General features: G+C 45.8%; 1 protein-coding gene across 5 annotated transcripts in view; it reads right to left on the reverse strand.

Annotated features, from left to right (window-relative positions):
• HNRNPUL1 (heterogeneous nuclear ribonucleoprotein U like 1) overlaps positions 1–13,959 on the reverse strand; it is a 35,650-nt gene that overhangs the window by 18,086 nt on the left and 3,605 nt on the right. For 3 of the 5 annotated variants that reach the window (XM_004441572.3, XM_004441569.3, XM_004441571.3), the window contains exons 2-7: positions 11,542–11,667; positions 9,326–9,479; positions 7,445–7,518; positions 5,723–5,862; positions 3,783–3,882; positions 1,924–2,036 (exon numbers count right to left, since the gene is read on the reverse strand). In XM_004441572.3, coding sequence (XP_004441629.1) covers positions 1,924–2,036; positions 3,783–3,882; positions 5,723–5,862; positions 7,445–7,518; positions 9,326–9,479; positions 11,542–11,662 — 702 coding nt within the window. In that variant the 5' untranslated portion in view covers positions 11,663–11,667. Of the gene's footprint in view, positions 1–1,923; positions 2,037–3,782; positions 3,883–5,722; positions 5,863–7,444; positions 7,519–9,325; positions 9,480–11,541; positions 11,668–12,612; positions 13,697–13,723; positions 13,884–13,959 lie in introns of those variants that run through there. The other 2 variants (XM_087421708.1, XM_087421710.1) reach the window with 2 other exon arrangements.

The following is a 13,959-nucleotide window of genomic DNA, read 5'->3' on the forward strand; positions in this document are numbered from 1 at the left end:
TTAAACCAGGGTAAATTGATGCCTGCATCAGACTACTAGGCAGTCACTAAGTAAAAAGGTAAGAAACTAAGCCAAGGTCCACTAACAGAGGACTTATTATGGAAGTATGGTAGATCCACATAATGACTACAGACTACATCAAACAAAGAAGTCCTCTAGGTAGTGACATAAAAATATCTCTCTATAATTAAGCAAAAAAAGATGCAGAATAACACGTATAATATGCTAGCTTTTGTGTAAAAGAAGAATAGTAACATTCATCCTTCTTGCATTTGGATAAAGAAATCCTGAGTACCAGTGGGTTCACGTGTCAGGAGGGTGTGTGTGAACAATGCATGGACAGGGAAGAAGTTGAAGAAGACTTTACACTACATACCTTTTTATATTTCTTGATATTTCTGGAAACCTGTGAATTTATTAACTATTCAAAAATGTTTTTAATTGAGCTAGATCTATGTTATGTGCAGACAAGTAAAGACAGCCAACATTTACTGTTAAATGGAAAAAATGCAAGGTTTAGAACAATTTGTAGAGTATAAACATGGTTAATTTTTATATGAGAGAATATGTTTTTTATTAAAAGGATAATGAGGTCAAGAAAGACAAAAGAAGACTGAGAAACTATTTCAGACTAAAAAGACATGACAAGAGAATGCAATACATGAGCCTGGACTGGATCCTGAACCAGTAACAAAATCCCTCTAGGGGATATTGTTGAGACAACTGACAAAATTTGAATGTGGACTGTGGAGTAGATAACAGCATTACATCAATGTTAAATTTGATAACTGTACTGTGGTTAAGATAATAGCTTTATCCTTAAGAAATGCATGCTGAAGTATTACGGAATAAAGACATAAGGTAGGCAACCTACTCTCAAATAGGCCAGATGAAAACCATACATATATTTGAGAAAATGGTAAAGCAAACGTGGCAAATGTTAGAATCTGGGCAAGACTCTTCGAGAATTATTACAGTTTTTCTTTAAGTTAAAAAAAAAGGGGGGGGGGGAGAGTACATGTGTGCAAATATGAAGGAGGGAGAGAGAATAAGATGAAGCATCCACCTGGGTAGCAACTCCTTCCTGGGGCCTCATGGCCCATTTAAAAAACATCCATAACTCCTCATGATAATAATAACAGTATTAAGTAGTATTTACTGAGCACTTACTGTGTGCCAAGCACTGCCGTTAAGCGCTTCTAAAGGATGAACTTAATGAGCCCACACAGAATTCTGAGGGAGGTGCAAAGATTCTCATTTAGAGGAGACTGAAATGCAGGGCAGGTAAGGTGCCCACAGCTCTGAGTGGCAGAGCAGGGACTGGGTGTGCAGAGTCTGGCCCCAGAGTGGACAGCCACATTCCATAGCACTGTGAGTGTCGGTCACTGCTCTCGGGGACTGAAGCTTGCAGCAATTTAGGCACCCTATCTTGTGTTTTGCATCCACCCCGGCCCTCCTAGAAGGCAGTGCACTGGAGGATGCCTGGCTCAACCAACATGATGTGAAAGAAGGAAGAAGTTTTGGGATGAGATGATGCCAAAGTGGGGCAAGAGCCACCACCAATGCCTTCGAGAGCAGATAAGCTATTCCATAGCAAAGAAAGATAAGAAATTCCTGGGTTTAGAAAATGTCACTCTGGTATCTAGGAATGGAGGGAAGGCTGTGCACACCTGACGTCCTCAAACCTCTTCAGAATACCATCTGACAGCTTTGTACAAAAGACCAGAGGGAGTAGAATGGCAGAATTTTGCACAAAATGACAGCAAACATTTCAGTCTGCCAAAGAGAGACAAAGAGCTATGGCGAGAGTGGCTGGACGGGGCAGACAATGGACAGAGTTATTATGAAAAAGAAGTGTCTGCAGGTCCATCTGATAGGACCAACATTTGGCTCTGCCAATTCCCACAGGCTGCCAGCACTCACCGCAAAGCAGCCAATCACATCATTCTCTGCAAACTTGTCTCCGTAGTTTTCAAACCGGCTATTGGTGGACTTCTTCCCAGTGCCTCCATAGCCATAGGAGAAAGGCTCTTCGCCTGAAGGAAGAAATAGGCAAAGGCAGGTTAAACCTGCCATGGTCACAACAGCCTTTATGGTAGTCACATACTTTTAAAGAAGAAAATCATTTTCTTTACTAGTTTTATTAAACAGATACTTTTTGGGGAGAAAGATAAGGAAGGTTCTGTTAAAAGAAGCCCTTTGTTATGCAGAACTCCTGAGGGCTTGATGGGCTTAGGTGTTAAGTCTGGGAGTAGGAGGTGAACTGAACTGCTCTGCACAGAAAGGGAGAACTTAGAAAGAAAGGGAGGAGGGGAAGAGAGAAGCCGGGATGGAGGAATGCACTCTGCTGAGATGTAACCCTTCCCTGTGACAACATGCAGTCAAGTCTACTAATGGCATCAATTTTTGGTGCCAGTAGGTTTTGGCAGAAATCAGTAAAGGGGCTGGGTTTTGCTTCTATGAGGTCTAACCCCTAGGAAAGGTAAAGGATTTCCTTAAGCTATAGTACTAGGGACTGAAGCGACCTGACTGAGATTCCAAGAGCCCTGGCTGACATCTGGGTTATATAGAGATCCTGGGCCAAGAACCCAAGGAGCATCCTGCCAGAAAAGCAGGAGCCAACAAGCATGAATTCCAGGCCCAATTCTTATACAAACCAGCTGTGTGACCCTGGACATCTGATTGACCTTTCTGGGCTTTCTATCTTCATCTGTATTAACTACCGACCCCTTACAACTCAAAATTGAGACAAAGATAAAATGAGACATGAGTCTTAAATAAAAAGTGCTAATACGTATCAAAATGAAAACTATATAAGCCTTTTGACCTAGCATTTCTACTTTTATGGACCAGTCTTAAGCAAACAGTCAGACCAATTACACACAAGGACAGCTAAGTGTTCAGCAGCAAAAATTTGCAATCAATTTAAGTGATCTACAAAACATTTATAAATAAGTGATACAACTATAAAATCAAAAACTATGCAGTGGTCAAAAAGCTATACTTATTTACAAAAATATGCCTACCATATATTAAGCAGGAAAAAGAAATCAGGTTACAAAATAGTACCCATGGTGTGACCCAGTTGTGGACAATCGTCCACAAGACTGTAGATGAAAATGTTGATGCTGGTTGTTATCTCGCAGGTTTAGGATGATTTTCATTTTTCCCCTCTCTGTATGGCCTGAATTTTTACAAGGAGCAAAGATTATTTTCATAATCAGAATATTTATATGACCAAGGCAGAAAGTCTCAGCAGTGGTCATTGAAATCAGTCACTTGGTTCTGACCCCACTCAGGCATGGGGTCCTGCGAAAATTCAGAATCTCTCAATAGGCAGCCCCTGCCTCTCTCTGCCAACCAGCCCTGGACCCACTGGTTTCTGCTTCCCCTCTTACTCCAGGTTAGGCCTGGACAGAAAATCCCAGACAGAACTTAACGGGGCTTGAGGAACTTATTTTCAGCATGGTTTGAGAACAGGAGACAACTGATATATTTTTTTTAAGACAGGGAATAGTTTTCCAAAGAGAACTTTGGAGCCTCTCCTAAAAGAAGAAGGATAAATTTTTCGTAGAAAGGTTGTTATATGACTGTGGTCCTTCTGGCTGAATCGTGTATGTCTGAAAACAGGCAGCGGCATATATCTAATCCTTGTGTCTGTTCCACCTCAGGCTAGCTCCGATTTGAGTCTAATGCTAGGAAGAGAAGCTTAGGGAGCTTGAGAATCCAGGGATAGAGGTAATCACTCTACTCTCTAGACCGCTTGGCTGACCTCCCCTTACCTAGCTGGGTGCTGCAGGAGTCCAGGGACCAGCCGATACGGACGACGTGAGGGTCAGGCTCCGTAGACGGAAGGTGCTTCACAGAAATTTCCTCATTGATCTGGGGACAGAGAACTCAGAAGAGGGCTCAGAATTGATTTTCTGGAGGCTGGTGGGTTACGAGGCAATAGAGGAGGGAAGCACACAGGCAATAAAAAGCAGCAATAGCTTTTGATGCTGGGGAAAAGACATTTAAGCAGCTCTGAAGGGCCTGTTGCACTGAAACGAGAGCTTCTGAAGGGCTCAGGAGAGTGCAGGGCCACAGAGACATGTATCTCAAAATACAGTTATTTTTCAGTTTTAAAACTTGCTGCAGGGGAAACAGGGACTCTCGTAATATTTGGTGTAGAAGGATAAACTGGTGCAATGTTCTTGGAGGGCAATGTAACTCTGTGAAAACTGCAAATGCACAGGCTCTACAACCCAGCAATTCAAATTCCAGTTTACCCAACAGATACACTCGTGTGTGTGTGTAAACACACACATACATACACACACACAAGAACATCCAGTGTGGCACTGTTTATATTAAAACAAAAAAACCAGGGACCAGCCCAGTGTTCATGGGTTTGGATCCCAGGCGCGGATCTACACACCACTCGTCAAGCCATGCTGTGGCAGCGTCCCACATATAAAAAATTGAGGAAGACTGGTACAGAGGCTAGCTCAGGGACAATCTTCCTCTCCAAAAAAACAAACAAAAAAACCCTAAAAACCCATCAATAAGGCACTTGTCACATTATGGCACATTCACGCCACAAAATATGATGCAGCAGTTAAAAAGAATGAGAGAGGGCTAATGTACTGGTATGGAAAAATGTCCAAGATACAGTATTAAGTAAAAGAAGTAGAAAAAATAAAAAGTGACTTCTGACTTAACCTTTAATTGAATCAGAGCTTAGACTGCCTAATAACCATAACCACCTGTATTATATTAGTTTATGGTTTTTGGAAAGTTACCCTATTTCACCGATTTTTGGATGCACATTTTTCACATTTTAACATCTCCAAAGTCAAGATATATCTTACAATTAATGTAATAAGAAAGCACTCGTCATTTTAATTGGCAGTGTTTCTCTATGAGTAGCACACAAAACAACGTGCAACTGACAATCAACATCTCAGTCAATCAAATATGATAACCCTCAGTCTCAGCTTCCACCACCAAAAAAGGAGAATAACTACCTATTTTCATGATGGTACTGTGAGGATTAATGGAGATACCTGTGTAAAGAGCTTGGCACCATATCTAGTGCATGCAAAGTGTTCCATAAATATTAGCGATCATAAATAAGTTTGGAGATACAATGGATACACAAGAAATTAACATATAAGTTGTCTTTGGAGGGTAGGATGGGGACTGGGAGGACATGAATATGACTTTTGCTTTTCTACCCTATAATCTTGTGTGGCATCTGAACTTTTGTTAAACACGAGCATGTATTATTTTCATCAACATAACCTGACGTGGAACTGTGGAGAGATGATGGTAGAGGATGGCCTGACGGCAGAACCTTTCTTTGCCCTCCTCTCCCTCTGGCCTCCTTTTAATTGGGGATGCCTGAGTCCATTCTTTCTAGCTCACTTCTCTTCCAAACAACTCCTTTTCCCACTTCTACAAACATGTCACCCTTGGAATGGTTGGCTGTTTAATACCTGGACACATCCCACCAAGGAAAAAACTGCTTCATGAAGTATGGATGGTTGGCTTGCTCTTCCAATAGAGCATTTAGCAATAGTGTAGTTCTCTCAAGTTCATTATACTTTTTTTGCTTGGAATATAAAGTCTGCTCGGTGAAATCTCTTTTGCAATCATGGCTCTGACCAAGGTGGATGGTAACAGGCTCTTCCAAAGGACAGACTTGTTTTCTGTCTCTGTCCCCTCTGTTGCTCCCACTCACCTTCATCTCAAAGCACACACGGCCCCTTCTGACCCCATAGCTGGCACGGGCTCCTGACCACAGGTATGCAAAGCCCTCGATTGTGAGCGGGTAGCCACTACTCCGGTCTCGGGCCACCTTGAAGTGGAGGTCGCAGTTATCTATGGAGGAAAAAGCCTGAGTTGGTTGATGTTTTAAAGGTCCCAAGAGAGGGACAGGCACCAGCAAAGGTAAGTTCCCCAAGACTATTAACCAGGAGTACATAAGCCAAGACATTGTGGGGGTAGGTTCATGAGAAACCAGCTGCATTGCCTAACCATTCTCCCTTCCAGTAGAAAGGCTTTGGACTACTGCAAACTAGCCTGCAGAGGATCAAAGCACATAGGAACAAGGGTTCTTCACCTGGCTGGGGTCCAAGGATGGCTGTCAGGGGGACCCCTGGAAATTGTAAACAAATGCCTTTTATGAGGATATACACTTGCTGGAGACAGTGTCCATACCCTCACCAGTTTCAAGGGATTTTAGAATTCAAAAAAAGGCTAATCCCCACAGCTGTACACTTCAACCATCTCCTCCTACTAACTATACCATTTTGGAAGCCAGACTCTTGCTGCCAACAGCCGCACAAATATTTGACCCTGATCCATCCCTGCCACCCAGGCATCACTGTCTGGGTGTGCCAAAGGCTCCCACCTCCTCCTGTGGGCCCAGAACTTTCCTGCTGTGGCTCTGAATCTCCCCACTCTTCAAGGAGCCAGTCAGGCCTCCAAGAAAGTCTTTCGTGACCAACCCATCCGGTAGGCTCTCTCCTTTCTCTAAAGGTTGAGCACCACAGTCTGTACATTTGGCATCTGATCAGATGCTGCTTCACGGACCACTGCCACCCAATACTTTAAAAAATATTTAGCTTTACTCTGGGTATATTGTCTTTGAGATCTTGTGATAGAAGGGACTATGTATGAGATATCTTTCCCACTTCCAAAGCATGTAGCCACTGCTCTATAAATGAGCTATGTAAAGAAATATACAACTGAACTGCTGTTTGTTAACTTTCTGCTCTGTTGAAAAGTGCAGTGTTCTCAGACCTGACTGGGCTTCTGGGTGCATTCTAAAATTCAGATTCATAGGCACTGACACTTAAGTCTTAGGAGCTCTGAGGAAGGATACGAGCTCTATAATCATTTCCCCAAGGGTTTAGATGTGCAGTCAAGGGGAAAGCCACTTATCTAGTGGAAAGAAAACTGAACTGGAAGACAGAGCAGGGCAGGCCAGGTTAATGCCTTAGAGGACAAAGTGGCATTGGTTTCACCAGGAAAGTGAGCAGCTGATGGAAACTGGGGAACTGGTCGTCAAAGAGTAAGTTTCCCCAGCAGCACTCAGGTTCCCTTCCTGATTAGATGACAACCCCCTGTGTGTGCAGGGTGTTCAGGGTTTTCCAAATTGCTCTTGTATCCATCCTCTGATGAGTATCACTTCAAGTCCTCAGAGGTATTAGCACAGGATTACTCTTCCTTGAAGAAAAGCTAAGACAAGTAGAATGACTTGCTCAGGATCCCACAGCTAGAGCTGGGAGCAGATCTTCTGTCTCCAAACCAGCACCCTTGTTCCAGAGCTCTGCTGTTTCTCACATCTGGATTAACACTGGCTCTGGATGGTGCCAGGCAGGCATTCTTGTGAAGGTCAAGGCATAGTTTCCCAATACTGACTGGAAGGCAGAATCAGATAGGGACTCCAAGGACTCACATGTGTCAATGGCAACCAGGGTGTCATCAAAGTCATCTTCATCCTCTTCAGCAGGAGGCTGAGGAGAGCGGCCCCTGTGTCAGAAAGAGGGGTTAAGTCACATCAGAAGGGTTGGACAAGCACAGAGGAAGGGAAATGAAGGTTCTGCTGGAATTTACAAGTGGTTTCCAGTCTGCTTCTTGGATTTCAATTTCTTCCCACAGAGGTTAGCAAAAGAACCCTGCAACCCTACATCCTTGCAATGACTGTTAACTCCTAGGGTGGGGACAGGGACTAGAAAGGGCATGCTCTGCTAAAGAGGGCCATCAGAATCATTTAGAAAGCTTTTTCAAAGACGACTCCTCTCACACCCCATGATTCTGATCCATGCCCTCTGCATGTTGAGAACTGCCTCCAAACTGACTGTTAGCGACAAGAGGCTGTGGTAGACCAAAGGGCACTGGGCTGGGAAGGGGAAAGTGCAAGAGCTTAGATAAACCCCAGTAATTACAATCTGTCTATATACCAGGCTTCCTAAAACTCTGAAAGGATTTGAAATGACCCATTTTTTCAGTCTCTATTTCTCTTTCAAAAGTGTCCTAAATTATGAACGAGATTCATCTTCCTACCAAAACACTAACAAGGGACTATGTTAAAATACTGCTGGTTTCAAATATATACGAATAAGGGAGAGGGATAGAGGGGTGGGGTCTAATGCCCAGGGTCTTACCTCAGACAGCCTGGATGACCCTAGTCCACCATGTGCCCAGGTCAGTTACCCCATGCCCATGTGGCTGCTGGCACTCCCCCAGCAGCAGGCTTTCCTCAGGTGGAACACCTTTCCAGACCTGCCAGTCCATGGCTAGCACAGAGCTCATCACACGGTTAAGTCCATCCTAGGAAGCTTTCTCTGCCAGCCCCAGATAAGAGCAAGTGTTCCTCCTCTGCTCTCTATGAGCAAGTAGCTCTAAGGACTCTGCTATATGAGAGGCAGTGGGAGAAACTCATAAGAGGTGGGTTCCATGTCCTAACTTTAGTCATAGGCCCTATCTTAAAGAGTCACAAGTTAGTTAGAGGATGGATTCCCCTAGGCAGGAAATAAACGCGTCAGATGATCAGTCCAGATAAGTAGAGAATGAGTGGTCATTCCTAGTTTCTGTGATTGAGAAAGTCTCCACAGGGGAGCTGAAGGAGGGAAGGTGGGAGGGGTAGGACTGGGCTGGAACGAAGGGGATGGGACGGGCGGGGGGGGGGGGGGGGGGCTTGCAGGAAAGGGAAAAAGGAAATAACCAGGGCAGAGAGGCCACTCCCTCCCGTGAGCTCCTGACACTCACACACACCCTGACTACTCACCCCACTAGGTTGTGGCTTATTTGTGTATGTGTCTGTCTCAGTCCCTATATTGTGAACAACAGAAGGCAAAACTCACTGTCCAAATCATGTGTCCCCAGCGTGCAGCCCAAGGGTGGGCACCTTGTGAAAGCACTGAGCACTGACAACAAATGAATGAGTAGAAGGATGGAGGGGGGATGTTTGGGAGAAGGGTCAGGAAATAGATCTTTCTTTCAATGGAGGGATATAGAGCAGCTGTTAAGAAAAGGACACTGCAGGACTGCAGGGCAGTGGGGCAAAGGACAGAAGAGGCAGGATGGCATCTCACACATGAAAGGCAAGGTGCTGGACTTTACCCTGCAGGTAATAGGAAGGTAGGAACCGAGGGAAAGACCCAAAGTTTAGCAAAGTTGAATCTGGTAGTGAGTGTAGGAATGACACAGGGAGAGTGTGAGGGCAAGGAGAACTCTGCTCTGCCCCTCTTGGTTAGTGCAAAGGTCCCAGTGGCACCAGGCTACGGACATAGAGACCTCCTGGAAAAAAGGGTGACTTATCGCCTCACACACCCACCTCCTATCCTCTCGGTGTTCAAAGTAACCCCGTCCCCGGTTTTCTTCATAAGGCCTCTTGCGACTCTGGAATTGCTGTCTGTCTGGCTTGAGCTGAGATGCTTCAGGTGGGAGGAAGCTGGTGGGTGCTTCCTGCTTCATCTCTGTCTTCACTTCTATTGGGACAAATCCAGATGGTCAAGACACTTGGAAACTCCTCAGCTATCACCTTTCTGGTCTCCTTTACCTCAGGAGATGTTGGCAGAATCCTGACTATAGTGATGAAGGGCTGGGCACAGGCAGCTGCTGGGTTTAACAGAAGCCTGCTGAGGGAACCAAGAAGACTGTACCGGAGAACAGGCCTAGGATAAAGGGAGGCTGGGGATGGCCAACCAGGCACATCAGAACTGGCAGTCGATGGGGTGACAGATGTCAGTCAGATAACTCTCAGGCTTCATGGGGAGAAAGAGGGGATTTCAGCACTAAATAAGGACCTACAAGCTCTCTCAAGGCCCACTCAAAGGTAGAACGGCTGCCTTTGGCTACTTGGCAAAGGCGCCATGAAAGTTGGCAGATACCCTGGCCTGCACAGAGTAGGAGGGAGCCCTAGACAACTTCTAAGACCCCTTTAAACTCTGAGATTCCATGATCCTACATTCTCTAATTTCTCCTCCTAAAGAATCTCTCCACTTTAGTTCTTACAAAGCTTCTTCAGCCTGGCAAGGGAGTGGAGAAGGTCAATTCAACAGAGCACTGTGGTCCTGCAGCTAACTCCACTGGCTTTAATCACTCTACCACAAAGCCCAGAATCACTCCAGGAGGGAGGGTCTGCACTTAAGCCAGCACATAGGTGTGATGGCCTCAGTAAGTCATAACACACAGCAGTCAGGATGGGACAATGTGCTGTGTGGGCCACAGAAAAGTTCTGGTCTCAGGCAGACTCTAAGAATCAACACCTAACTGAGAGAAAACTGTGGATTCAGTCCAGCCTCATTCCTCCCACAGCATCTATGCCTGGTGCTGTGGATCACTCACATCCACTCGTTTGAGCACTCAACCCAAGACCACCCTGGATCACGCCCTAGTTTTGGCATGCAGAACACATGTCTCAGAGAGAGCTCCTGGTTCTCCAAGGCACGGATGGTGCTCACCCATCTGAAGAGAGCCTCCACGGTTCCCAGCACGGTGCTGAGCTCACAGGAGGCCCTGATAAATGTCTGCTGATAAGGGCACAAAAAATACTCCCCTTGGGCCAAAGGATCCCACAAGTCACAGAGCCTGACACGAATCTGTGGTTTAACCTACATTCATTAAAATCCTGAGCCACCCACAAGAAATGTCTGGGGATTTCACTTTGTGGATGAACCAGAATGGAATTAGATAGAATCAAAGAGATTCGCTAAGGAAAGGCATCAGGGCCACAACACGGTGAAAGAAGCATAAGACTAGGAGTCAGTCTTGGCTCTGTCATTACTCAACAGCGGGACTCAGCTTTTTAAACAGTAGGACACAAATGGTGAGGAACGCTGCTTATTAACCAAGAACAGTGGCCCAGGAGCCAGTTTCCTGAGTTCCAACCCCAGCTCTGCCGTCAGGCAAGCCACCTCCCAATCCGTAAAACGGGGAGGGAAGAGCTGGACTACATCTGTGTTTCCCAAACCGGCATTATGGGGAACTTTGTTCTGCAAAGACATATTTACACGTCTGGGAAATCTTGGGTTTAAACAATGCAACGCAGAGCTTTCCTCAATCCAGGACTCTTCAGAGCCTTTAATGATCTAATGAGCACAGTGACTCTCCCAGAGGTGGTACAGCAAATGCTGCATTTTCCAGATGCGTTTGGCCAAGGAACCCTTTTCTGAGAAGTCCCTAATAATGTCTCCTGAAACAATATTCTTTCAAACATGGGAAATACCAGATTAGATTTACAAGATCATTTCTGGCCTCCATATTCTAAGACTCTAAATAAGACTCAAGTATTGGCCTCAGATCTAAACTCTCTAGAGTGTTGATACTAACATCTGAAAACAGATACCATGAAAACTCCCAATTCCCAACACCTGGAAGCAGGACTAAGTTCTTTCCTTCAGAAAAACCTCGCCACAGTGACAAACCCAAATCGATTGACCAAGAGGAAGATGCAACGTCTCTCTAGGAAGACAGGCTCTACACAGAAGGTAACAGCCATGTATTGATTCTATTTCCCTCAAAAGAGATGCACCACGTGCGCCTTCCTACCTGAGCGATAGGCCTGCTGCTGCTGCTCCACTTCCAGCGGTCTCCTCTCGTAGCCTGACTCGTTCTCTTGCTTGATGACCTGGGTCTCATAGAATTGGTTCTGCCTGGTAATATTGTCCATGACATCTTAAAACAAAAAATGGCCAGTCAGAAGTGTGCTTCTTGGGATTAGAGGTGGCTTTTTTATGCTACATGACATCATCTCCACCTGGGACAATCAGTCTGCCAGAGGCTAAAAGGTGTGACAACACCTTGAGATAGAAACCTATCTGGGCAGTCAGCAGCCCCAACTGCCTGAGGACATGCCGTCTTGCCCCTTAAAAGGTTGGAGATCTTGGGGCCGGCCCGGTGGCGCAAGCGGTTAAGTGCGCACGCTCCGCTGCGGCGGCCCGGGGTTCGCTGGTTCGGATCCCGGGCGCGCACCGACGCACTGCTTGGCAAGCCATGCTGTGGCGGCGTCCCATATAAAGTGGAGGAAGATGGGCACAGATGTTAGCCCAGGGCCGTCTTCCTCAGCAAAAAAAGAGGAGGATTGGCGGATGTTAGCACAGGGCTGATCTCCTCACAAAAAAAAAAAAAAGATAAAAAAAAAAAGGTTGGAGATCTATTTATGACTAGGTTCTAGAGAATCCCAATATACAAAACCAACTGAAGCAGAATTGCACTGGTTGAAGCAAGGAGATGGGAGGGTCAGAGAAGGGGTCCAGCTTGACCTTGCCCTCTAAGTTCCCACTCCAGGGCAGCAGGCAATTCTACAGACACCTGGAACTCCTTGTAGCACAGTTAAAAACCCACCAGCCTAGCTGTTCTCTGATATGGTATAATGCTTAGGGAGTTGCCTTCAGGGCACAATCTTAAAATTGTTCAGAGCACAAACCAGTCCTCTGCCCAGCCCAATTCACTATTCCTATCTGCACAGCCAACCCTCTTTAAGAATCTCTTCCACCCTGCAATAGCTGCAAAGATAAAGGGTAACCATCTCAGTTGAAGGGGAAGGAAAGGAATTGTTAAGAAAACAGAAATCATGATAAGAGTGGACTTCGGACTCATTAGGCATAAGTCCTGAAATACCTGGAGTTAGGTGGGAAGGGTTTTGGGAAGGTGTCTTGTGGATCGAGGAGGAGCTCAGCTGAAGGATGGTAAGAATAACAAAATTGCATACTACACATCAGACCCTGGGATACAGCTAAGAATAAGCTTGCCCTACTAAAGCCTTCAGTTTAGTTAGATAGACACACATTAAACAAATACTTAAACACAAAAAGCTAATTATGACTGTGTTAAGGGCTACAAAGAGGTACCAGGAGCTAAGAAAGGAACCCAGAAAGTAACAGATAAACCTCGACTCAAAGGATACATAGGCAATAACTCGGTGATGAGAATGGAGAAAACATTCCTGGGGTTGAGATAACAGTTGTGAAAGCTCAGAGGTGGGACTAACTCCAAAGTACCAAACCTGAAACTCCCTCAAGGAGAACCAACTCCAAAGTACCAAACCTGAAACTCCCTCAAGGAGAACCTTGCAGCCAAACCCAGAGAGAAGTATGGAAACCTAGGATGAGCAGGAAGCAGGCTCTCCACCCCAGGGGCAAGCTCTGCTAGGTGCCTCTAGGGCCCTACTAGTGGCTGTGCCAGGACCAGTGAGGGAGAACCACAGGGAAGGAGAGACTATTCTGCCACTTGCTAACTGACTGGATCCTTTCTCAGAGGACAAATACATCTGGGCACAAACCAGGTGCAGCCCAAAGGGAGGAAAGTAACAGATCACGTGGTTTGCTACAGGTCTGTTTACCAGAGCTGAAAGAAGGGTTGGAGGGGGGCATGAAACGGGGCTCAAAGGACTTTGCTGTAGAGGGTAGGAGAGAGAGGAAGAAATAGAATATCTCCTTAATTGGAACACGGGGGGCCCTTTCAAACCATTCTGTTTCCTCCAGGCTCCAAGCATAGTGCTCTTCTTCCCATAGAGCCTCATATCTCTCTTCTTGAGAATCTCTCCTGTGCCTACTGAGGCAGCTTCGTCCAGAGAAGCTATGATTCTGGGGTCCTTCTCCACTCTCTAAAACATCCATCTCCTAATAACAGGCAGGCCCAGTGCTAAGCCCCTTACACATGCGATCTCATTCACAACAATCCTGGGGGCATTAGTCTCCGTATTTTACACACAAGGAAACCAGGGGCTCACCGAGTTCTGAAGTGACTTGTCCAAGTCGTGGAGTCATATTTGAAACAAAAGTTTGTCTGAGTCTAGAGCCTGTGCTCTGGAGCACCTAACTCGCCTTCCTAGACACCTCCAGCCATTGGCCCTTTTCCCTAGGCATTCTTGCCGGGGTGTCTCCTGCCTTAGACATGCACGCTGGGCCACTCCTCTTTCCTTCACAGGTCTCTGCATAGGAAGTACTCTTTCCAGCACCTGGGTCC

Source organism: Ceratotherium simum, chromosome 33 (genome assembly GCF_057802395.1).
Source record: "Ceratotherium simum simum isolate JZ-2026a chromosome 33, ASM5780239v1, whole genome shotgun sequence".
NCBI lineage: Eukaryota > Metazoa > Chordata > Mammalia > Perissodactyla > Rhinocerotidae > Ceratotherium > Ceratotherium simum.